The sequence below is a fragment of the Saccoglossus kowalevskii genome, chromosome 5 (assembly GCF_978046115.1).
Source record: "Saccoglossus kowalevskii chromosome 5, keSacKowa6.1, whole genome shotgun sequence".
NCBI lineage: Eukaryota > Metazoa > Hemichordata > Enteropneusta > Harrimaniidae > Saccoglossus > Saccoglossus kowalevskii.
In genome coordinates this window covers 19,345,432-19,371,132 of record NC_140645.1, presented here as the reverse complement: position 1 = coordinate 19,371,132, position 25,701 = coordinate 19,345,432, and the positions used below count along the sequence as shown (strand labels likewise).

The 25,701-nt window shown below is 33.6% G+C and overlaps 1 protein-coding gene across 7 annotated transcripts in view; it reads left to right on the top strand.

Moving 5' to 3' along the window:
* The window catches only part of LOC100374488 (rho guanine nucleotide exchange factor 11-like), a 212,501-nt gene that overhangs the window by 115,916 nt on the left and 70,884 nt on the right, over positions 1 to 25,701 (top strand). For 6 of the 7 annotated variants that reach the window (XM_085499205.1, XM_085499204.1, XM_085499207.1 and 3 more), the window contains exons 3-5: positions 1,380 to 1,481; positions 4,095 to 4,144; positions 21,892 to 21,949. In XM_085499205.1, the coding sequence (XP_085355331.1) occupies positions 1,380 to 1,481; positions 4,095 to 4,144; positions 21,892 to 21,949 (210 nt within the window). Of the gene's footprint in view, positions 1 to 1,379; positions 1,482 to 4,094; positions 4,145 to 15,141; positions 15,249 to 21,891; positions 21,950 to 25,701 lie in introns of those variants that run through there. The other variant, XM_085499208.1, reaches the window with a different exon arrangement.

Below are 25,701 nucleotides of genomic sequence, written 5' to 3'. Positions count from 1 at the left end.
TTTGAGTGTTTTGTATGGAATTTATTTTCACAGATTTTTGATGAGTTAAATGTGAAATAAGGGAAAAAATAAATTTGCTGGATTTTGTTTTCACTAAATCATTCCTGCAGCTGAAATAGAGAAAGTAAATTTTGAGCAAAAATAAAATATTTTACAGTATCTCATTTGTGTTCAAGCAGCTTTGTCTACAAATTACAATGAGCCTTTCTTGAAAGCAGTCTGTAACACATTTGTTTTTAATAACGTAAGACTCGAACGTGACTAGTATGCAATGCGGAATTACAATTGATTTGAGCTTCTGCTGACGTCAGATTTAAATCAGATTAACTTACCTGTTCCCTTAATTGTTTTTTATGGTCATAGGTTATAGAGCCAGAGTAAGGTTTATACCAGATTAGCTAGTATATCCGGTGTAGGAAATAGTGTGGGACAGAGGTATATGCTATAATTGATAATACCCTTCTTGTAATTTGAAAAAGCTGGAGAGATTTTTTTTATATTAAACATGTGTTCCTTTTGCAGCTAGTGTACAAAATTGTTTGAACTACTGTGGAATACTATATTTTCGCTGGAATTAATTTTCGCTTAAAAAGGTTTTTGGGCATCTTTTATGAAATTTATTTTCACTGATTTTTGATGAGTTAAATGTAAAATAAAAGAAAAAAAAGTATATTCACTGGATTTTATTTTCACGGAATCATCCCTTCAGCGAAAATAGCGAAAATAAATTCCAAGCGAAAATAAAGTATTCTACAGTATACAAATGGGAATACATATACACTTAAATTGATAGTACGTACTATTAGTTTTCGTTCGAACAAAGTTTAAAACAGGGATTGATAATAGTGGATAAGTATGATGTATTCGAACAAAAATACCACCTAACACAGAAACCCACAAACGTTATATTGTCATTATCGATGAATTGTTATTATCCTCGGGGGAGTCACATCCGGGCATTTTCATCGCCTGGCAACCTTCGCGGTGAAAACAAAGGCCAAAAACTCGCAGAAAATGATACTTGGATGGTTGTTGAGACTCCCCTGAACAGTGTAACAAGATTAGCCTTGTGTGTAACGTATATAAATTTGGTTGGTCAGGATTACTTCAAAGTTGAGTTTGTGTTGTTTTCTCGAATTTTCACCGACTCGACCGGCGTTCCACAGCAGCGCGCACAGAGCCCATAGAAATATATGTACAGTGGTGCGCGTGTCAGCAACGTGGAACGTCTTGTGACGTAGCTCAGCCCCGAGGATTCATATGTTTGTGTTGCTTCAAATAAGTGCAGTGCAGATACTTGCACACACAAAAAATAACAATGTATACACTTTATGGTAAATGATATGACAGTGTGGTTAATCACCATTTTTTTTTTACAGGTCAGTTGATACAGAGGTGTGTAATAGTACAGAGAGATGAGAAAGGATATGGTTTGACAGTGAGCGGTGATAATCCAGTATTTGTACAAAGTGTCAAAGAAAGTGAGTATCTAAAAATCAGTGTGCTGTAAAATTCTGTCGTAGCACCGCAATTGAGCTCTAATTAGCGTTAGGCCTTAAAAAAGAAAAATTATGTTTCTGGTCAATGTGAACACCCCCAACAAAAAAAGTATGGGCTGGTCTTTTCCTCTGTCTATTTTACCACTGCACAGTGCCCTCTTGTGACAGATTGATGAAATTTTGTGGGCCTTCAACTAATTTAGCACTCAAAAAAAGAAACGCCTCACTGCCCCATCTTTGATAAAAGAATTGAGGAGAAACATTTTTTTTGCAATTTGTTTCTAATGAAGGATGGTGAGTTTATTGCAATCATTGTAAGCAATCAGTATTAAGTGTCTTTCACCATCTTCTCAAAAGCTATTAGTGGGTATTACCTTGTTGAAATCAATTCTAAAGATATCGATAATCATGGCTTGATTTTAAGTAATTTCTCAAGTCTGGACTACTGTAAAATAATTTATCTTAGCTGGAATTAAATTTCACTGAAAGACATTTTGGGTGTTTTGTATGTAATTTATTTTACCTGATTTTTTGAAAAGTTGAATGTAAAATATAGGAAAAAAGGTATATTCGCTTGATTTTATTTTCACTGAACCATTCCTTCAGCGAAAAATAGCGAAAATCAATTCCAAACGAAAATACAGTATTTAATAAGCATTTCTAGTGATCGTCACTGATTTTCCAAATTCGTGTTAAATACTACCTCTGAAGCAAGGTGAAATGTACATTGTGTTCCTGAACAATATGACTAAAATTGTGGTGTTGAACTCATGTTCTATCAGAAGAAAATGACTGTGAAAATAAAAGAAAAATGACTAAAAATGAGAGAACCCGTCATAGTACTGAATAATTAATGCTTCCACTAAAGGTCAATGGACTTTGAATTATTCACTTTCCAGAGTCTTGTTTACCTTATACAATTATGTAATTTAACTATCTAATTGCTGATGATCCTCTAGTACATAATGGTAACTGACAGGTTATTTAAAGATACCTGTCCTACACTGGTGGCTAATTACATACTAATGTTGTACTTTTAACCCTTGGGGTATCGAAATCAACTTTTGTCAACGTTCACAAATACAATATAAAGTTTTCGTAATTTACTGTAGAATACTTTATTTCCACTTGGAATTTATTTTCGCTGAAGGGATGCTTTCAGAATTTATTTTCGCTGAAGGGATGCTTTCCAAGCGGGAATATAGTATTCTACAGTAAATTACGAAAACTTTATATTATATTTGTGAACGTTGACAAAAGTTGATTTCGATACCCCAAGGATTAAAAGTACAACATTGGTATGTAATTAGCCACCACTGGAGAACAGGTATCTTTAAATAACCTGTCAGTTACCATTATGTACTTGAGGATCATCAGCAATTAGATAGTTAAATTACATAATTGTATAAAGGCAAACAAGACTCTGGAAAGTGAATAATTCAAAGTGACAGTCGAGTTGACCTTTAGTGGAAGCATTAATTATTCAGTACTATGACGGGTTCTCTCATTTTTAGCCATTTTATTTTATTTTAACAGTCATTTTCTTCTGATAGAACATGAGTTCAACACCACACTGATTTTAGTCATAATGTTCAGGAACACAATGTACATTTCACCTTGCTTTAGAGGTAGTATTTAACAAGAATTTGGAAAATCAGTGACGATCACTAGAAAAACTGTATTTTCGTTTGGAATTGATTTTCGCTATTTTTCACTGAAGGGATGCTTCAATGAAAATAAAATTCAGCGAATATGCTTTTTTTCTATGTCTCACATTCAACTCATCAGAAATCAGTGCAAATAAATTGTATACAAAACACCCAAAGAGCATTTTCAGCAAAAATTAAATCCAGCTAAAATAAAGTATTTCACAGTATAGAGAAATTATGTCCATTTGGTTCAAGATTATCAAAAAAATTTAGAAAAATACATAAAAAATGTACCAAAATTTTGTCATGAAAAATTATGGGGCTCTATGTTAAACAGTCACCTACTAAGTCAAAGGACACAGTCAAACACTGCGAAAACTGTACTGACCAAAAAAAATTACTATAGTCCCTCTTAGTCAAATAATCCTGGTCAGAAAAAAAGAAATAGAAATTCAGTTTTTCCCCCTTCTTTAAAATCGTTTCTAATGTGTAACGTGCAGCTAAAAATCTGACTAGTTATAGCGCCCCCTAGAAGCATGGAATAAAAAACTGTTGTTTTTATGTTGTGAGTCATGATTTGTGCTTTTGGAAATGAAGAAAGTTGTAGAAGCTTGTTAGACTTTTATTCAGTGTTTCAACTGCCAGCTCATTTCAAATATCTGCTTCTGCCCTTTTAGCTTTTTTTGAACTTATTAAACAAATAGAAGACAATCAACATCTAATTTTTTTTTGCAAACATTTTGAAAATCGTTTAGGTATTTTCTTTCAATTTCTTGTTAATTTTGGACAAAATGAACAAAAGGTGATTTTAGTTATAATATATTTCTGTTGTGCATTCTGAATAGCTTTGTATCAGTTATTTGAATATGAATGAATTCATCATTTTCAAAATGGCCTACTGGCATAAAATAATCCCCTACTGACACTCAATATTGCTTTCCTGTAGATGGAGCAGCTTACAAAGCAGGTGTACAGCAGGGTGACAGAATAATTAAGGTATGTCAGATGTATACTTTTACCACCCCCACGTGGGGCTCACCCACCAAGAAAAACCAAACAACTTTGGTGCTCCTATCTGACAATTTTTCCGCAGTGTGACAGAATAATTAATGCATGTCAGATACCCCCCCCCTCAAAAAAAATTGTTTTGTCTTGTTTTCATCCCTGTTCAGTGACTTCAAAATGTGTTTTTTACCTTTGAATCTCGGAGATCTCTACAAAAACTTCCTAATTACGGTGGTCAGAATATCTCGTTAGTCATGCTACTGTATTCATATGTTAAGGGTTTGCTTTACCAGAACCAAAAAAGCATTCACTCTCCACTCATTTTTTAGTTCATATGCACTATTATGTTGCTGTTACATTTGTTTACCAGTGTCTAAGGTGTTAATTGCTGAAATGTCTGAAAACACAGATTGTATGTCTACCTTTTATTCAAGTTTATTGAAAATTATTAGTCCCTGTTCGGACGTAGTCCGAAAACGGGGACTTATGTTAAGGGTTTTGCTTTACCAGAACCAAAAAAGCATTCACTCTCCACTCATTTTTTAGTTCATATGCACTATTATGTTGCTGTTACATTTGTTTACCAGTGTCTAGGTGTTAATTGCTGAAATGTCTGAAAACACAGATTGTATGTCTACCTTTTATTCAAGTTTATTGAAAATTATTACTGTAGTCCCTGTTCGAACGCAGTCCGAAAATGGGGACTTATGTTTTGACCTCTGTGTGTCCGTCCTTTCGTATGTGTGTGCGTCTGGACCTGTATATTAGAAATGCCTGGACCAATCACAATCAACTTCACACATACATCATACATGATATCATACATGATATTATACATATGCACACCAATTTGTTTCAAGATGGCCGAATGGCGGCCATTTTTGTGCTAAAAATCATCAAAATCAAGCATTTTTCGATTGTTTACAGATGGATTTTGTTCAAACCTTGTATATACGTTACACATTATAGGACCTTGATGCACATCAATTTGTTTTACGTTCTGATTCAAGATGGCCGAATGGCAGCCTTTTTTGTGCTAAAAAATCATAAAAGTCAAGCATTTCTCGGCTGTTAACAGATGGATTTTGTTCAAACTTGATATATACATTAGACATTATGGGATCTTGATGCAAATTATTTGTTTTTCAGATCAGATTCAAAATTGCTGTCTGGCAGCCATTTTGTTTTAATGAATGGGTTTCCAGACCCATATGTCTGACTTGTTTTGACTGATTATGTTCAAATTTTTAATATTCATTATACATCATGTCACAGATAAACATATATTGGTTTGACGATCCTATTCAAAATGGCCAAATGGTGGTCATTTTTGTACTAAAAAATCATCAAATATCAAGCATTTATGGCATTTATGGATGGATTTATTTCCAAGATTTATGTAGCATTTTAATTCGTATTTGGCACATACATCATACATGTCGGTTTGTTTCATAATCAGATCAAAGATGGCCGAGTAACAGCTGTTTTTATTTTTGGCCATATTACTACTACACAGAACATGTGTTTTGATGTAAATAAACAATTTGTTGTATATGCCATTTGGGACTCAAGTTTCAAGGACATGCTTGCAACAACCCTGCTTTAATATGACTAGCACAAAGAGAACTTTCAAAAATTCAACAGGGACTGTGTCATTTTCAATGACTTGTTTATTTAATTTTGCTATATTGCTGATAAATGTGAGTTCGTGATTTAAATCCTTGTGATTATGTAAAATTACAATGGAACTTATTGTTTGACTTGCAAATCCAAAAGTATAAAACCCAGTGAATATGCTCAAAATATCAAAACAGTGAAATTGAAATACCAAAGAAAATAAATGCTTTAATTACAACTTTCTCAAATAAAGTTATAAAGTTTATTTGGATAGTTTTAAATGCTTTTTATGAAAAACACCCCTTTTAATTAACCATGAATGATTATAAATACTATAATTGCTGTATGGAAAAACAAGATTGAACAAATAATTTTAAAATAAACGATTTTTTACATTGAAGGATTAAATTTTAGTATATTTATAAGAATGGCAGATTAATGTTTTTAATATTTTCACATCAATTTGTTCGTCTGTTATCACACTCCATAAGTTGTCGCCCTGGTACTTATTAATGACATTGACAAATACGTTGATCGCCGCTAGCTTGCTGTTTTTTGAGTTGTGTAGTCCCTTGTCTAGAGTTGAATGCTAAACCACCCTACCCTGGGCAAGGGTCACACGAACTCAAGGTCTCAAGATTCTTGTAGTTGACTGGTTCTAGTTGATGCCCGGATAGCGCGTTAAATTACCATAATGCAATTATGATAGTGAGATGGTCATACACTCCTGTCACATAGTCCCAAACATGAAACATGGTTTCTATGCCACATAACTCACTCCAGGCAAAATATCTGATCTGAAAATAGAAATTCTGACAAATTGACGACTTTTTTTTAGAAACTGCTGTTAAATAATCAATTGTTAACTATGTATAATTATTATTATTTTTCTTACAAGATTTTTAAAATGTAATTCATACCACACAATAATGAAAAGTACATTACAAATGACATACTCTGTACGGCAGCTCTCATCCTTCAACTTACGATTTAACTTATATACTTCATTAAACTTTGAGTGCCTGATATTTTTCCTGGCCCAAAATTCAGTGCAAATATTTACACATTTTGTCAAATTTTGTCACTATTTTGGGCCATACAGACAGTTTCAGATATTGCTTTTATTTTTTTGATCAAATGGTCACATGTGGGTAGAAGCAGACCAAATAATTTTGTAGATGGTGCCAAAAGTTGACAATGGCTCCCAAAGTCTGGAACAAGCTAGCTGTTCACATCGTTTAGCATCTTATTAAATGTGCAAGGGAGTGTGTGGCTCAGAAGACTAGGTCATTCACCTCAACTGAGGGTGTCGTTCTAGAGGAAATCCTTTAACTTAAGGCACCATTCAAAAAATATGTAATTAATTTTCGCTGAATATACTTTTTGGGTGTTTTGTATGGAATTTATATTCACTGATTTTTGACAAGTTGAATGTAAAGGAAACAAGTTATATTTGCTGGATTTTATTTTCAATGACTCATTCCTTCAACGAAAATAGCGAAAGTTAATTCCAAATGAAAATAAAGTATTCTACAGTAGTTCTTCCACATGAAATGTTGTGATAATTTCCAGCACTTGTGATAACAAATTAGAAGTAATGCCACATTTTGTCTGTTTGGTTCAAAATTAAAATTTTATTATTAAAGTGAAAATTACAGAAAATGTGATCAGATTTGAGTGTGAAAGAAATAAAGAATGAAATACTGAATGATATCTTTATAACCTTTATAGCATTGATATTAAACAATAAAATGTTAACCTGAGAAAAACGCCTTTTAGTTTGAAAAGAATCCCTCAGAGATACTACCTGTCATACCTGCAAATAATAGTTTAGCCCTCGCCCAACAAGGATGTATCTCTAGATATGTTGTTTCGACATGAAACCAGCGCAATACATACAGTGGTCTTTAGTGGTTGTGGTAGCTAACTGATTCTACAGAGAGGAAGGAATTCTCTTATCCTAAGCTCCATCAAAATTTACACTGAGCTGTAATTGTTCATTCTAACACGTAAGTACAGACACTTGTATATTGAATTAATCCACAAAACTACCAGCACTATATACCATATGCTAGCACCCACCCATATTTTTGCAGATGACACTTAAATTTCCATTAATCACTATATCTCTAACAAACAGATCAGGCTGTTCTGTTGCACTGCACTGAAATGGTCCACCGAACACTATCTTCTGTGTTGATTCACAAAGTACCAGTATTATTGATCTGTCACCGATACCTGTTGCTTTCAGAGCTGTCTTCCGTGTATTTATAGCTATGGAGTTATTAGCATATTAATTTCTCACACCTCTATGTAGTTCTAATAACCTGTGAATCAAACGTAAACCAGATTCTCCCGTAAACTCAGTCTTCAACCGTGTATTTATAGCTATGGAGTTATTAGCATATTAATTTCTCACACCTCTATGTAGTTCTAATAACCTGTGAATCAAACGTAAACCAGATTCTCCCGTAAACTCAGTCTTCAACGCTTCACATCCCCCCTGTTATTAATGGTACTAGTACCCGAAGTGGTGCATAAATTGTATATTATAGCTGACCTTCCGCTGTCCTTTTACATTGGGTGTGTTGTCGCTTATATAGACAAATAGCCTTGACTTGTTTCTATCTCGCTCCAACGACATGCTTCTTCTTTAACAGTAAAAATAGGATGACAATTCTTTTGTCTGCAATCAAATTGTAATTAAACAAAAGGCCAAACTATTTATATACCCCATCTATTTATATAAGCCCAGTTATATTGTTGTAAATTAAATTTATCATATGTTTGATCACTTTTATGCATTGTAAATGCATGTTCAGCAGCCGCTGTCATGATTTGCGCCAATATTTTTCGGTATTTTTTGTAATTTCTTTTTTAAATATGAATCAACTGTTTTGAGTATGAGCAAAATTTGAAAAAAAAGATAAATAATGGTGCAGGTTTAGGCTGTGAAAGGTGATAAACAGATGACGTGGGCTGTAAAGATGAATACATTTTTTTTTTTTTATTTTAATTTTTAAATTATTAAGCAATCCACATTTTTAATCAGTAATGTAAATAAAATAAAATAATTTTTTTCCCCCTCTTGAGTTCAGTTTCATGGAGGGCTCGAAATTAACACAATTTCTTGATGCTACCAGTTTTAAAACGCTATTACTCATTTTGACCATAGACTCACCTCTGCATTTACATAAGTATGTACTACCGTTAAATCTGTATTAGAAGCCGCATCCCTAATAGAAGTCGCACCCATTCTTTTTGAACAATTGAGAACCAAACATTCACAATTTCTCAAATGTGTAGATGCTCTAATAGAAGCTGCACTACTTCTGTTGCACTGAACCACTTCAATAGAAGCCGCAGCTTTTAATACAGATTTTACAGTACTAATAGAGCAAATACGGTACCTGTAGTTTATATGGTACCTAACCACTGCCACAATGGCAATTAAACAGAGCAAATAAAGGAAACACAATGAAAGAAATCAATCAAGTGGTTTCTGTCATTGGTTTTCTCTCATGATATACAATCTACCAAGTCCACTTTAACCCTCTGAGCACCACAGTTAACCTTTGTTCCCTTTAGGTAAATAAAACGGCATAATTTTTTTTCTATATATTTCCAAAATTTGGATCATGAGCTGTAGCAAACGAGAAGATAACAAAGCAGTTATAGACAATAATATAAACCATTTGCTGTATCAAAATTTGGGCTGGAAAAATTGTAGCACTCAACAGGTTACTAAGAAGGGTCAAAAGAAAAGGAAATTGTTTTTGGTCCATTTGTTTTCACACAATGAGGCTTTTTATTATTATTAAAAATTTAATAAATAAAATCTGTATTAAAAGCTGCGGCTTCTATTAAAATGGTACAAGGTAACCGAGGGGATGCAGCTTTTATTAGAGCATCTACACATATGAGAAATGGTGAATTTTTTGGGGCTCAATTGGTTCAGATGAGAACTGTGGATGCCTTGTAATGTTTTGAGGGAACCCTCGTGGTTTAAGTGATTACCGTTCCAAGCAATTGAAATGTGGGTTTCATAGTTTGGCTTTCGGCTTGCAAGTAGGTCTCATGATCTTGTGCACTTTCAGTTGAAGTTGGTTTTCATTCAAATTGACTCTTACAATGATTTTATAGTGCTTGGATATTTTTATTGGGGGAATTTGGTGACAAACTTCCCCTCGTTTCTAGGTTTCACTGTAATTAACTTCTCTTGATACCGCAAACATTTCCAATAATGAGAATTCAACGTTTCACAGTAACATGCTCGATAGCGCATAATTTGAATTCAAATCAAAAATTGAATGTGATGCATCTCTTTATAAGGGTAGGTTTGTTTTTCACCGCATCATAGAACAACCGACTCTTACAACATCTGACATACTACTTTTGAATTCAATTCCCACCTATGACCTGTATGCAAAATATAACCCTTTTTGGCATGGTGTTTTCTGCTCAGCTAGCGATGAAATCCCAGAACACAATTTCTCAATTTTGTTTCTACTATGTCAGATAGTGTTTAAAAGCTGTTTGTGCTAAGATACATAGAAAAATCTCACAGAGCATAGAAGTTCATGAAATTTTAATTCAGCTTGTAATATTGTTGATGTGCTCTATTGTAGAATTTGTTTTCAAAACCTTCTCCATCCTCTCTAAATTCTTGTGCTGTGTACATCGTGCTTTAACTATAGAAACCACTGTTAAATTAGAAGTTTTCTTATCGGATTACTAATCAGAACAAGTACATTTAATGGATTAGCATGTCAGTAGTAAATAAAGCAACTTGCAAAATCTCTGCAGCACTGACAATGGTGTCCCACAATGCAATTGGCAAGCTCAAGTTATTTCAAACCATACTGTTCGTCTTCTGTTCTCAAATTTTGCTGGGAAAAATTATGGTGTTCAAAGGTTTGAAGATCAACATACATCCAAGTAACCCATGTCAAGGAAAACATTTTAGTAGATTTTTAAATTCTGATATACCAGCATATCATGATCAGATTGTTGTGTTGTTGGGTATTGTGTTTACTGAAGTATCAGTAAATTCCTACAGCTTAAAATGCATCGTAAATCTCATATTTGAACTATTAGTAGCGTTTATGATCAACAGTTTATTTCGGTATACTAACTTAACTACAGTCAGGCTAGACTAGATGCCGACTATTATCACATGACTTTGAAAAATCCACGAATAATAAACTAGTCAATCAGTCTGGAGGGTTGTGAGTAGACCTTATGTAAGGATAAGTCCATGCATGGTAGTTCCCATGGTAATGTTATGAAGTCACTGAGACAGCCAATCAGTGATGAGTTCTGTGTCATCTAAATTTTTCACATAACCATTCACCAGACCGTTCTTGAGTGCACTGGATTCCAGGCTAGCTCTGCAGATCAAGCAATTGAACTTGTAGTTACTGTGTAATATGATGTACAACTTGAACAATATATTTTATGAAAACAAGTTGATTTATTACCCCATACGCAGTGGTCCAATGTTACCCATAATGCATTGTGTTTACCTGGGAACCAGATTCTACTTCCTCTTTTGAACTCGTATTGTGTACAGTGTATGCAAGTTGGTTCAGATGAGAACTGTGGATGCCTTGTAATGTTTTGAGGGAACCCTCGTGGTTTAAGTGATTACCGTTCCAAGCAATTGAAATGTGGGTTTCATAGTTTGGCTTTCGGCTCGCAAGTAGGTCTCATGATCTTGTGCACTTTCAGTTGAAGTTGGTTTTCATTCAAATTGACTCTTACAATGACTTTATACATATGTAGTACTGTAAAATGACTAATTTTCACTGGGTTTAAATTTCACTGATTTACCATTTCAGGCATATTCAGTGGGTTTTAAATTCACAGTTTCGTCATTTAGATAATGTGTTCTATGATAAATTTTACATATTCACTGGGTTTTAATTTAGCACATTTTTCCAGTCAGCGAAATAAGCTAAATTAAACCCAGTGAATAATTACCCCCTTTATAGTACTTGGATATTTTTATTGGGGGCATTTGGTGACAAACTTCCCTTCGTTTCTAGGTTTCACTGTTATTAACTGTCTCAAGTAGCAAGAGTCATAGGAGACAAGTTGTTTATCATAATCATTTTTACTTTGACTTATAAGATTTGAGGAGAATTAATCAAATTAAAAAACAAAAACATTATAGTAAACAAAACAGAAATACGCTCTATCTTTGCAGCCCCTCACTCCGTGATTAAATGGTCTGCCCCTTGCCTAGCATTCATAGAGGAGTGTACAAATCCAATAAAAGTTAATTTAAAGCACTTCAGTCAACTTCAGGCACCATCTGCAAAACAGTTTATAGTCTTCTCTTTTTCACAAGATTTTGTCTGTTTGGTCCAAAATTAAAATTGAATTAAGTTAAAATTACATACAAAAAATGGGGACAAATTAACTCAAATTTAAGAGGGGAAAACAATTTGGCGTCAAAGGGTGAAGTATTGTACAGGTTATAATTATGATATTGTTTTGTTGATCCCCCCAACCAATTACATAGTACATGTATCTTTAAGTAGTATCTAAGGTCTAATCTAAAGTTATATATTCAAAGTACAAAGACCAAGTAAGGCGTCATAAAATCAGTGGGTGTTACATTTTTGTGTAGGAGTATTAGTATTTATTTCATTTATTTACAGTACTTTTAGTATTTCCTCTATTTTTTTATTTTTTTTATTACATGTTTTTGACTTTATTATATTTTATGTCAAGATCTCAAATGGGATACGATAGCAATAATGATGTACTTACTTACTTACTTACACATTCTAGCCTTCCACACAGAAGTCTTGTTAAATTTACCAAGTACATATCTGGCTTGACTGTTGTTAGTTCATTTGGTATGTGTACTTTCTTTGTGATTGCTGTGAGTCTAACTACTGAGCTGAATAAGGTCAGACAAGGACAGGGGGTGTTGACAATTTGCTAGTTTCTGTGTTGGCATGGGATGTCAATATAGCCAGTGTTTTGATGTTGGAATTCTAGGTTGTATACAGTGTGACGTACTTGTATAACAAGGAGTGGTTTTTGATCGAGTTGGGAAAAGGTAGGATTTTTTGTTATTACGATACTTGCTGCTGCTTGGCCAAACTTGATTATAGATGTATGGAGATTAATTTTACACTCATGAAATATCAATTCTATTTTCATGGGATTTTCCATGATTTAAAAGTGTGTAAACATCATGTTATCTGTGTAATCCTGATAAGAACTGATGTAACCTAGAAAAAAAGGTGATGAAATGTTTTTAACCTTCCCCAAGTAAACATCAGTTCATGAGTTTTGGAGAAAATTTTAGAAACTTGATCTAGTCGTAATATAGTTATTCTGCCTATTCTGGACAATTGTATTCCCCCAACCAGGTGTTTTATACTATGGGATAAATCAGGGGAGGGGGTGTGTTTCGTAACTTAAAGGTGAACCGCTCAATCCCATGGATTGCACCAAAGAATCATGGGACACTATTGTTTATGTTGTTTACACTGTTAATCTATTTTTTGTTATCCATTGTTATTTTAATCCAGAAAGTAAATTTGTTGTGAGATTAGACTTAACTGGAAGGTGCCCCTTTAAAATTGTGTTTCTGATATCATTACAAAGAACCAGGAACTTGTCTTAGATGAAGATAAAGGTACATGAGAAGAAAAAGTCTGTCTTCATCATCATCATCATCATTGTTGTTGTGGTGGTGTCAATAACTTTTTCAAACTTGAATATTTTATTGACCAGTTTGTGATCTTGACCAAGTTTGATTTTGGCATGTGTTGTGTGTATCACATATGACTAGCTGTGTAGAAGCTATTTGCATGTGTATAGGCCCTCACATTATGATGTCATTTGTTTACATTCTTGCAAAGCAGCATGTGAATGTCTCTCACAGATTAATGCTAGTTTTGATCCGATGTGGTTGTTAATAACAGGGATACATACATACATATACATGTATATTTAATAACAACAGTAGCGAATAACGCAGTTTTTTATCTTTATCTTTGGATGAAAACAACCAGTTTACATAAATGCTACTACCCTTGCCTATTCCTACTACTGGTTTCTAAATATATAACAAGAAAACTCACACAATGACTCATTATTACCTGTGCCTACACCCAAGCACTGCAGACCACCAAGTACTTGAATGTCCTGAACTGGGTTACACGTTTAATGCCAAATATAAATTATGTATATATTACATCTCAAAAAAATTGGGGCAAACTTTTTGAACTGTTTGGTGATGTCTTGCATCTCGGTGATTAGTAATAAATTGTAGTTTGAAATCTGTTTCACTGATGTTCTTATTTCAAATTGTCATGCCGTAAAATAGAAATGTGAGATTATTGAGACTTCATAAGTATCACATAAAGAAATATTTTACCAGTGAAAATTACACTGTTTACAGTATATATAATGATCCAATCTTTTTTCGTGTTACATCTTATCGGTAATTGAGTTAAAATCCAATCACTTTTTTGATCTAACACAGTAGACCTTCCTTCTGGGTCTAGAGTGAATTACAACAGAAAACAGTGATTAATAGTCGTATACAAGAGAGGAAATAAAACGAGCAAAATGTACATTATAATGAGCAAATCACTTTCAGTTTTACATAAGAGATAAGTTATGAGCCAATCACTTTCTGTTTTACATAACAGATAAGTTATAACTAGCCAATCACTTTCTGTTTTACATAACAGATAAGTTATAATTAGCCAATCACTTTCTGTTTTACATAATAGATTAGTTATAACTAGCCAATCAATTTCAGTTTTACATAATAGATTAGTATAATTAGCCAATCACTTTCTGTTTTACATAATAGATATGCTATAATTAGCCAATCACTTTAAGTTTTACATATCGGTAATAGGTATGTTATAATGAGCAAATCAATTTCAGCGTTACATAATAGATAAGTTATAATTATCCAATCACGTTCTGTTTTACATAATAGGTAAGTTATAATGAGCCAATCATTGTCAGTGTTACATAATTGATTAGTTATAATTAGCCAATCATGTTAAGTTTTACATAATAGGTAAGTTATAATGAGCCAATCAATTTCAGTGTTACATAATAGATAGGTTATAAGCCAATCAATTTCAGTGTTACATAATAGATAGGTTATAAGCCAATCAATTACAGTGTTACATACTGATAATGAGTTAAATAGCAATTACAGCTTGTGGGAAGTTTTGATTATCCAATCACTTTCAGCATTTCAACACCAGACATAACTGCATCATTAGTATTCAGTTTGTGTGTGAACCATGTCGTCTTTTTAGACAGTCATGTGACTTACCCTCTCACAATAGACAACAGTGAATCATTCTCACAATACGTATCTTCCTGGTACGATACGTCTGTGATTGTCGATTTGAGGAAGTGTTGCAAAACCTCAAACTGAAAAAATAAAACTGCGTTCGGGTATCAAGTCGGTGTGTCTCATTAAAAGGTAGGGTGTTTCTATTTGTTTCGTTTGTTCCAGTTTTCTCAAAACTGGTTTGGTTGTTTATTCATCATGACTTACTGAGGATAATGCCCTTTGAAAACTTACAATGTTTGTGCTATATTTAGTATTTTGTGAGTGGTGTGGTTCTATACTGCGTCATTGTGAGTTGAACTCTCCACCTATATATCCGTTTCTACACTCTCTTGTGATTGTTTTTTTCACTTGTAAACTAGGTTGTATCTTCGCATGAATCTATGCAGGTATCATGAGTCCACACTGAACCCTCAGGGATTGTTTCGTAATCCATATTTCTTATCAAGTGTTGTTTAATTCAAAGTTCAACTCGAGTGCCGTTTTTTTTTTTTCCCAATCAGAACCATTCTGATCATAATACTGTATAAAAGACTGTTGAAAGTTCTAACATGTGCACACACGTAATTTTTTTTTCATTATTTGATCAAATTCTGTTCCAGCAACTATACAATCCAGCTGTGTTTGTTTATTTCATGGTTTTAAAATGAGAGTGGCCTTATGAATATGCTTGTAAACGCATTGATGGGTGTAGTCAGCACCGTTTTGTGGCACTTGTTCAAAAGCTACCAATTTACATATTGTATATTTTTCCAATAAATTAAAGCAACATTGTAACAACAAACTTTTTATGGGAGACTTATTAAATTAGTTTGTTATAGTGAAGTGTTCACTATAATGAACATAATACACTGGGTTTGTTATAGTGAAGTGTTCACTATAATGAACATAATACTCTGGGTTTGTTATAATGATGTGTTTACTATAATGAACATAATACATTGGGTTTGTTACAATGAAGTGTTTACTATAGTGAACATAATACATTGTTGTGAGCTGGAGACGTGCTATGTGTTCGGTTTATAAAGAAGTTCATTATAACAAGGATACAGTGTTTAAGAATTGATTTGTTCTTGACTGGTGAGTTATATAGGCAGAGGTAAATGACAAATTTAAGTTTAATTGGTGACTGCTGCATGACAAAATTCACATTCATAATTGATATGAAATATGGTTAACAGACATTTTGAAAATGACCTGGGTGCTAAAAATGGCTCTCCTGCACATTCTAACGATCTTTAAAATGGAATGAATTTGTGAGGGTGATAATTAGCCCTTCTGGGTTGTGATTTGAGTGGTTGATTGCTGAATCAGGTGATCATTCTCTTACGAAAGTAAGATTGTGTTCTTGGAAACGTGGGTGGTTCGTTTTAGGGAGTGGCATAAGTAACAGCTTATACCATAATTGCTGTGGATCTATATAGAACAGGGTCTGTTTGTATGTCCTGTGTTTTATACAATCTACTGTCACAAAATATTAAGACTACAATGTGTAGTACAGAAGCCACTACAATTACTGTATTAGATCTATTAGAAGCACACGCAAACCGGAAATTGTGTGTATGTAAGACAAATATCCTATGACATGGACACACCTGTTATTTATGTAAGTGCTGCTAATCAGTAATTATGGTTTTCATATTCAGTATTTATAGAGGTTAATATGAAGTTGAGCTTAAAGCACAACTGTCATCATACCACATCCTGATCGATATTGGTCACATGCAACTTATAAATGTAAAGTGTAATGTTTATTTACACAAAATCGAAACGTGCACTGCACCACAATTTTGGCTCTTAAAGAAACAGACATGCCTCAATAATTTAACCAATAAAACAATAGCGCATGCCTATAACTGCGCTCTGTAAACGTTTTGACTATAAACACATAAAGTTGTTAGTAATAACACTTTTATTATAGATATTTATATGATTATATTTAAATTATCGCATTCAGGTCTCAGCGAAATAAATTAAAACCCAGATAATAATTAAATTGTATACACATATCCTGGAGATATATACACCCCCCCCCCTCCCTCCCCCAACTCAAATTGCTCAGAGGCACATTATTGAGAACATACAAATTGTTCTGTTTTGTCAAACTGATATATTTAGTTCTATGATGTTAATATTTGTAATGACCATATCATTTCATGCAACCAATCAAACTAAGATACCATATTGATTTCTTATAGAATATATAGCTACACTGAAAATAGAAATTAAATTATATTAAATCGAGCATATATGTATGTAATTGTTTTGTGTTTCTGACAGCTGTGCAAGAAATCCAGCTTCAGGCAGTTGTTAAAGAAACAGGGTTATTGTACCTGTGTGTGTTCAAAATTGTGGCAGGTGGAAGAATACGATCAGAGATGTAATCTGGGCAGAGATTAGCCTCTTCACCCCCATTGTAATCTTCCACAATGTAGGTCTCTGATTATTTTTTCCGAAGCACCTCTTTTTATACAAAAACGAATATTGATGGGTCACTTGACTCTTCCAGAAATTTAACTCAACTCTTTTTATGATCAGTTTTTAAATGCAAGTGGTAGCCACATGGGGTGATACACATGGTGTTTGTGTATTTTGTCAAGTTTTTATTATTTCATGTTTTATAACCATGACTGTGTGCCCAGTTGCATACAATCTGAGGCTGAGATGCCTTAAAGTCCCATCCTTCAGTGAATACATCTTGGTGAAGGTAATTCCTCCTCGATCATTTCTGTGGTAAGTTTTCGTAGTCCATTGGTGAAGGAAGTCCCCTCTATTATTTGTGAGTAACGCTCCCTAGCCCATCAGTGAAGGAAATTCACCCTCGATCATTTGTATGGTAAGTCTTCCTGATCCATTTGCGAAGAAAGTCCCCTCTATCATTTATGAGTAACACTTCCTAGCCCATCGGTGAAGGAAATTCCCCCATGATCATTCGTGAGTGAATTGGTGAAGAAAGTCAACCTACACCATTTGTGGGGTAAGGCTCTCTAGCCTATTGGTGTAGAAAGTCCCCGCCATCATTTGTGAGAAAAGGCTCCCTAGCTCATTGCAAATTATGTAATTTGCAGAAGTGGGATCAAATGGAGGTTACCGATTATGCGTAAATTACAGGTCAACTGGGGTTGCCAATTAGGCTTATCTACTTCATATTTTCAGTTCTTCAAGAACGGTTTTATAATTAGCATTCACTTGTCAAATTTTCTGGTCTCTGAAGCTGCACATTGTCTGATGTACTTTTCTTAGTACCTGGTAGTCTTTAATGAGGTTGATTCGCTGTGGTGATTTATAATGTTGGGTTTTTCTGTTTGTGCCAAAATGAACTATAATATATTACCTGGAATGTGCATTGTTGAATGACTCTGCTGTTGCGGTAATGGATCATGTGATGTTTTTTTTTTTGTTTTTTTAGTTTCAATACTTTTTTTTTGTCATGTCATGTCTATATATCTATATGTCTATGGCCAAGAAAATTAAATGTTACTGATCGATTTGTTTTTTTTAAATAATGCACATTTGTGGCTATTTATTTTATTGTAAAGTTTGTATTATAATTTTCAAGAAAATTTGATTTTTCTTTCATTTTTTCAAATATTTTGCGAAAAACCTGAAAAAAAGTGTTAATCACACGCTTATATTTGACATGAAGATTTCTTGAGTTTGTGAAAATAAGAAAAGGTTTTCATTTCAAAAATCCTTTAAATTGAGTGAAATTTAATATAAATAGCTGAAAATAAAAAGGAATGTTTCCCAGAGTGCTCTATTACACTGAGAAATCTGAGCAGGTTGCTGAGAAAACACTGTCTGTCAATGTTAATCTAATTCATTGTGAGATTTAGGATTACGGCAAGATGTTTTTTTAATATTTTGGTGTTAATTTGTTGCCATGACAATGATCATAATACTGATAGTAAACAATGCTATCGTCATAGCAATAATGAAAGATATATTACATCTCTTCTCACATATTCATGACATTAAAAATCAGTTCAGAGAGAATTTGCAAGTATGATAATTAATTTACAAACATGCTTTGACCCTTTGGTATTGTAAAGGTATGGGGACCCCTAGGACCCCCTACATAGTGACCCTGTGGTGAGACATAGAATCAATATTCATGGCTAATAGTGCCAGAGTCTCATCACCTCCCAAGATATGTAACCGATGATGGGTTAGGCAAAGGCTGGTTTCTATTTTTAAAACAACTGTTGGTTGCTACTCGGGAGTGACAACATCCTTTGCTTCCTTCCTTCCCTCCTTGCAAGCACCTTCTGCTGTGCACCATACCATGTTGGTAATCCAATTCTCATGTGATTTACGTAACATGACATCTCATTATAAGGTAGATTCATTTTAAAATTTTATTGGATTTATATACAATTTTACATTTTTGCGTTCCATAATAGTATTTGTATGCATAGAAAAACCTATTGCAGGACACCAATCTTTTTTATCAAGTATAGCACTGATTATGCCTGGGATTGGGCATTAATTAATGCTATCCCAGTATTCCTTGTCTAGTAAACTAATAACATTGTTTTGAATAGCATCAGTTCTAGGCATCATAGACAAAGTGGTTAGATTAGATTAGAAAAATGTCTAATAATCAGGTTATTACCAGGATAGTGCAAAGTATGTACTCCGTCAGTACATGCATAGATCTCTGCGTTGGTCGATGTTCTCGTCTTTATACACATCTTGAGGTATTCCGTAATATCCTTGTAGTATCACATTGTATTTTTGATATGCTTTATATGTCAGTTGAAAACGTTTATTTTTGATTGTATCGATAGGAGGTAAATCAACCTCGTGCTATCATATTAAATATTTGAACTCATAGATGCAGGACATTGACCCAGTTAAGCCAATCAAATTTTTGAAAAATGTCACATCACATCAATAACCTTTCCCAAAAGTGAATTCCAGTCATCGTCTATCTCTGAGTTGACATTGTCCATATACTAGTACATGTACATGGTTTCATATTCATTCAGAATTATCTTAATAAACCTGTGATGCGGAGGCAGTATGCAGGATCATACCTTGAAAATTCAAGATGTGGTTTTGGAGCATGGCCTGTGAACATGTCATCATGCAAGTGGATATGTCATCATTGAGTAATAAAAAACACATGTCCCCTTTAGCTACTTCCACTTCAAGTTTCCAAGTAATCGTGGTTTGGAATTTTTGTAAATATTGCGGTATCAGAGAGGAAATGAGCAAACAAACTGATATCTGTCAGAGGAGTGTGAAGAGATAAACACATGATAAACAATCATGTCTTGAGTGTAGAGGTTACTGGTACTTAGAATTCAGTTTTCCTCCTAAAATAAAATCCAGTGAGTATTAATAATAATAAAAACTTCATAGCATCTTTCAAAATACAATGTTCCTATCAGTTAAAGGATGGTAGTCTTCGCGCCACGCATGCGTGAGATATGGGTCTCATAAAAACAAAGATGGCAACTTTGACTGTTGTACAGACGAGTACACAACTGTGACGTTTGTATGCTAGGTAATTTCTTTGGTGATCGTAAGGTATCAAAAGAGTCGTACATAATTGGTGTAAATTGTGATTACCAGTTCTAAATTTTCATTTGAAATTCATTGTTTCAAGTTCAACACATCCAAGTATTTTTCAAAATTATTATGAATTCACTGCATCAAAATCACTGTAAATGAATCACATGCAAGACACTGAAATGATGTTTTTGGTGATATAGTATAATCCAAATAGTTGATTATGTTGGTGTGATTCGCTGATGATTAATCACCCTAGGTAAATAACTGATAATATAATAATGTTATTTTTTTATGTGATGCATCCTGATTACTGCATACATGGCATTCCAGTGTTTCTTGTCATGTGTAAAAACTTTGTATTATAATATTATTTATTTTTTTAAATATCAAAATAAATTATTAATTAATTATACTCGCTGTATACATTTTGTACTTAATTAATCCCTGTATTGTTTGTTCCTCTGTTATCAACAAATGTCATAACTCATTCAACCTAGCCCGTGTTGACCTTTTTGGCTGGCATTACAATATCTCATTCTTGTCAAGCTGCATGTTTTCGTTATCTTGTAAACCCGATAAAATTTGTGTAAATACTGAAAACAATCATGTACTTGTATTTTTGTTTATACATGTAGTAGATTAGAGTTTGTATCATTCATGAATTTAAACGGTGTCCTGGAAAAACTTCCTTAAAGCAGAAGGGTAGTCACCTGCGCACATGTGGGAATTGAGTCCTAAGCGATGATAACAACACACGCTAAAAACACAAAGGTTCATGGGTAGACGCGTGTTTGTAAACAATAACATGCTATGGCCATCTGACACAGGCGCGGGTGATGACTCCCTCGCTTTAAGTTGTGAAATGTCCTGGAAAAAGATAATCAAGCAAAAATGGCCATTACTGTTTCAAAATTTTCTTTCCAAAACACCATTAAAATGCAAAGGAATTGACAGTTTAAATGATCAGCACAAAGTGTTTTTCAAACCCTCCAAAAATGACCAAAGTTGTGATGAAATAGTCCTGAAAATGATAAAAAGTCTTCGAATTTTATTTCATACCATGTGTACAATCTCTGATAAATGCAATGTTCATTGACTCTGATTAAGAGTAAAATAAAAGTTTGTTATTTTTTGCAGCATCCTATTTAATGCGAACCTTGAAAATACTGGATGTCCTGCATGAATCATGCTAATTACTTGATCTTTGACCTTTCACCTTACATGACCTCTCTTGTCTGTTTTTCTTCTTCTTCAGGTAAACGGTACATTGGTCACGCAGTCCAATCATATAGAAGTTGTGAAACTTATTAAATGTAAGTATCTTGTTGTATGATGCATTTTTGCTTCCATCAGTGAATTGCGAGTCTATGACAATGTCTAATAGGGTGGGGACTAAGCTCAGTTGCCGATGTTGTCCTAGTTAGGTACTGGAGCTGCTGGGGTTTTCTGTTCTTTTTTCGTCAGTAGCGAGCTAGATTAACAATTAATGAAGACTATACAATGCTGTAGACTATGTAGAGCAATAACTCATTGCATTAAAACTTCACGGCCATTCCTAACAACAATATCTGATCTACTTCATTGCTATAGTGTGTATTGGATATTTCTTTGTGATTCATTGTCATGTCTATTCAGGAAACTTTTCTTTGGATTTGTAAAGCTGGCTTATTATTGATTACACTGTGGACTTTTTATAGACGTTAGCATACACTTGAAAATAGATTTGTAATTTAAATCGTGATCTTCTGAGTTTTCGATATAATACTTCTTTATTACAATTGATACTGTAATTTTGTTACTGTAGAATACTTTATTTTCACTTGGAATTAATATTCACTATTTTCGTCGAAGGAATGATTCAGTGAAAATAAAATCCAGCAAATATACCTTTTTTCTTTATTTTACATTAAACATCAGTGTAAATAAATTCCATACAAAACACCCAAAAAAGTCTTTTCAGCAAAAATTAATTCTAGCTAATATAATGTATTCTACAGTATTTGGTTGGGAATATCACCCAAGCTGTCAAGCTGTTGGTACCGTGGGCTGTTTCTATCCTCAGTGCTCATAAAAAAATCACAGTATCCTCGTCAGATTGAGGAGCGGACTATTGCGGGATGTCTGTGACTTACTGAAATCACAGACAGACATGATTTCTGAAAATGATGTAAAATTACGCTCATCCTAGATCTGTAATTGGGTGCCTTGTCTGCTGATCCGTGTAATAAATAAAAATGAAATAAAATAATGAATTTTCTGATAATCATTTGTTGAATTATTTTTGATTGGAACAACAATAAACCAAAAAGAGATATTTACTTAAAATTTATTACTATTCAGCTGTTAAATGCATGCCGTGGTTTTTAACCAGCCACCAGTCTACCTATCATTTTATACAGACACAAATTCTCATTTGACAGGTAAAATCTTTACAAAACTGTCCAATTTTCATTGAAAATTCCCTGTAAATTACAAAATAACCTTAAATAATCAATAAAAAATAGACTATAAGTCTATCTCTACAGACTAGAACTGCTATTTGTTATTTAGATAAAGTTTTTAAACAGGGACTTTCTATCTTCTGACTAACCATGTGCACACCTCTATCTATTGAGGATTTGTCTATGATATGGTATATGATTTAACTACAGGATATTGACATAAGAGTGCATTGCACTTTTATCACAGTACAGTTTTAGAGTCACTGACATAGGAAATACACATCACTTGTTTAAATTGATTGAGTACTGGACATACCGATACTGGAAAAAATGGCATAGATATTTCGAGTTTATTTGGAGAATACATTTGTATATGACATACACAAAAACATGGCTGTACATACTACCATCAACTCTATCTCCTAACAAAAGTCTTGTCATAACTTTAGTGTCATCCAAATTAGAAAACTTTATTTGGCCACAGATTTTGGCTGTTTTAATTTAATACTGAAAATATGTTAGTATTTTATAATAGATATAAATTAATTTTCTCACCACCAGACTTTCTCACCCAAATTTGTCTGCACTTTTTCTTATATTCTTCAATATTTTTGGTAATGAACAGACAAAATTAAGGTCAATTTTCGTTTTTTACTAAAAAAATTTGTTATTTTTGTCCCGATCTTCTTAAGGTAAGTGCAGACTATAAACTGGACTATTTTGTGAGGAAAAGAGAGAATGGGTGGTGAAAAGGTTAATGCACTAACTAACAATAAGCAATTAATACAAACAATATTTAAATGTATTCAATATACTTTTTAGTTGCTTTTAAACAAAGAAATCGTCTATACATTGTTTTTGGGATGTTAGCAATTAGCATTTTCCCATTTAATAGATCAATAAAACCTGTACTAAAGTTGGGAAACATCAGGCAGAATCTCAGTGGAATTTATTCGGCCGTTTTGAAGAGTTATGACACAAAGCTACTTACGCGGGACTGTTTGATAATAAGTAACGGGCAAATGAGAGGAGTAAAAAGACATACAAGTTCTTTTGCTTTCGTCAAACAATAAACCATGCCCACCCTTGGAGCGATAAGTTTATGATCACTGTTTACTCAGATTGAACACTGTGTCAATGCTATTGTCTATTGCATTTATTCGGCATTTAAAAAATATCACCCCATCTGTTTATTTGACGCAGTGCATGTCTTAGTAGATGGTCGGATTGATATACTTTGCGGTTCAGATAACTGGCAAGGTTTACTCAAATTGAACATTGTGTCAATGCTATTGTTCGTTGCATTCAATCGCCATTTTAAAAATATTACCCCATAGCTCTTCTGTTTATTTGACGCAATGCACGTCTCAGTAGAGAAACGGATTTATATACTTTGCGGTTCAGATCACTGGCAAGGGTGATGTGAGGATAAACGTTTCGCCATGAGCCAACAACCTTGGTTTGTTTATGGTACTTGAATATCTATTGTGCAGATTACCAAAACGAGCAATAAAAGCATTGAAAAGGGAATACCCCCAGGTTTATTGAAATGTTCAGATACTGTGTGACATTATCACAATGATTTGATGATTGTTGGTGACGAAAAATAACCTTGATGCGAAGCGGCCCATAAAGTTTGTTGATTGTCAGATGAGGGTGAAATACATCTACATCAGTCTTGGTGTTTAACCATCAATTCTAATTTTTGCTGTGATATAACTGAACTATTCGTTATATGATTTAATTTCATGCAAAGGTGCAGGAAGTCACAGTCAATTTCACAACATTATTTACAGACACAATTTTATCATCAAAGTACAAAAAAATTATTTTTTTCGATCCGCTATTGCGAAGCTGTTTATATTACTGTCCGTCGTCGTCCGTCATTGTCGTCAACTTTGCAATTTCAACTTCTTCTTCAAAACCGCAAGTCAGAATGTTTTCAAATTTGATATGCAAATACCTTGGATGGTTCTTTCTCAGATTTGTCCATTTCATGTCAATATCTCAAATTCTTCATTTTTGGTAAAAAGTGATATTTTCGAATTGTGATAAGTCAGATTGCTTTGATACTATACATACTGTTCATTTTCTAATGATATCTTCAGTTCTTAATTGAAATGTGTCTTGCTAACAGCGGAACTATCTCAGCCGACATGTTGCTTGTTATTTTTTATTTTTGTTTATTTGTGACTGTTTTTTTTTTGTTGCTGTTTTTTAGCTCCGCTGTCGACTTTGTCGAGCGGAGCTTATCATATGAGTCGTCGTCGTCGTCCGTCGTCGTCGTCCGTGTCAATGTTTTACTTTTTCGACTTCTTCTTGAAAACTACAAGCCTAAATGCTTTGATACTTGGTGTATATGTACCTTGGGTAGACCTCTCTTAGGTTTGTTCATTTCATGTTGATATCTTTAATTCTCTAATTTTGGTGAATATTTTTGTCATTTTTGGTAAAAACTGATATTTTCGACTTCTTGTTAAAAACCGCAAGTGCAATTGCTTTGATATTACATATATAGGTACTACATGTGGACCTCTCTCAGATTTGTTAATTTCGTGATGATATCTTCAATTCTCTAATTTTGGTGAATATTTTTGTCATTTTTGGTAAAAACTGATATTTTC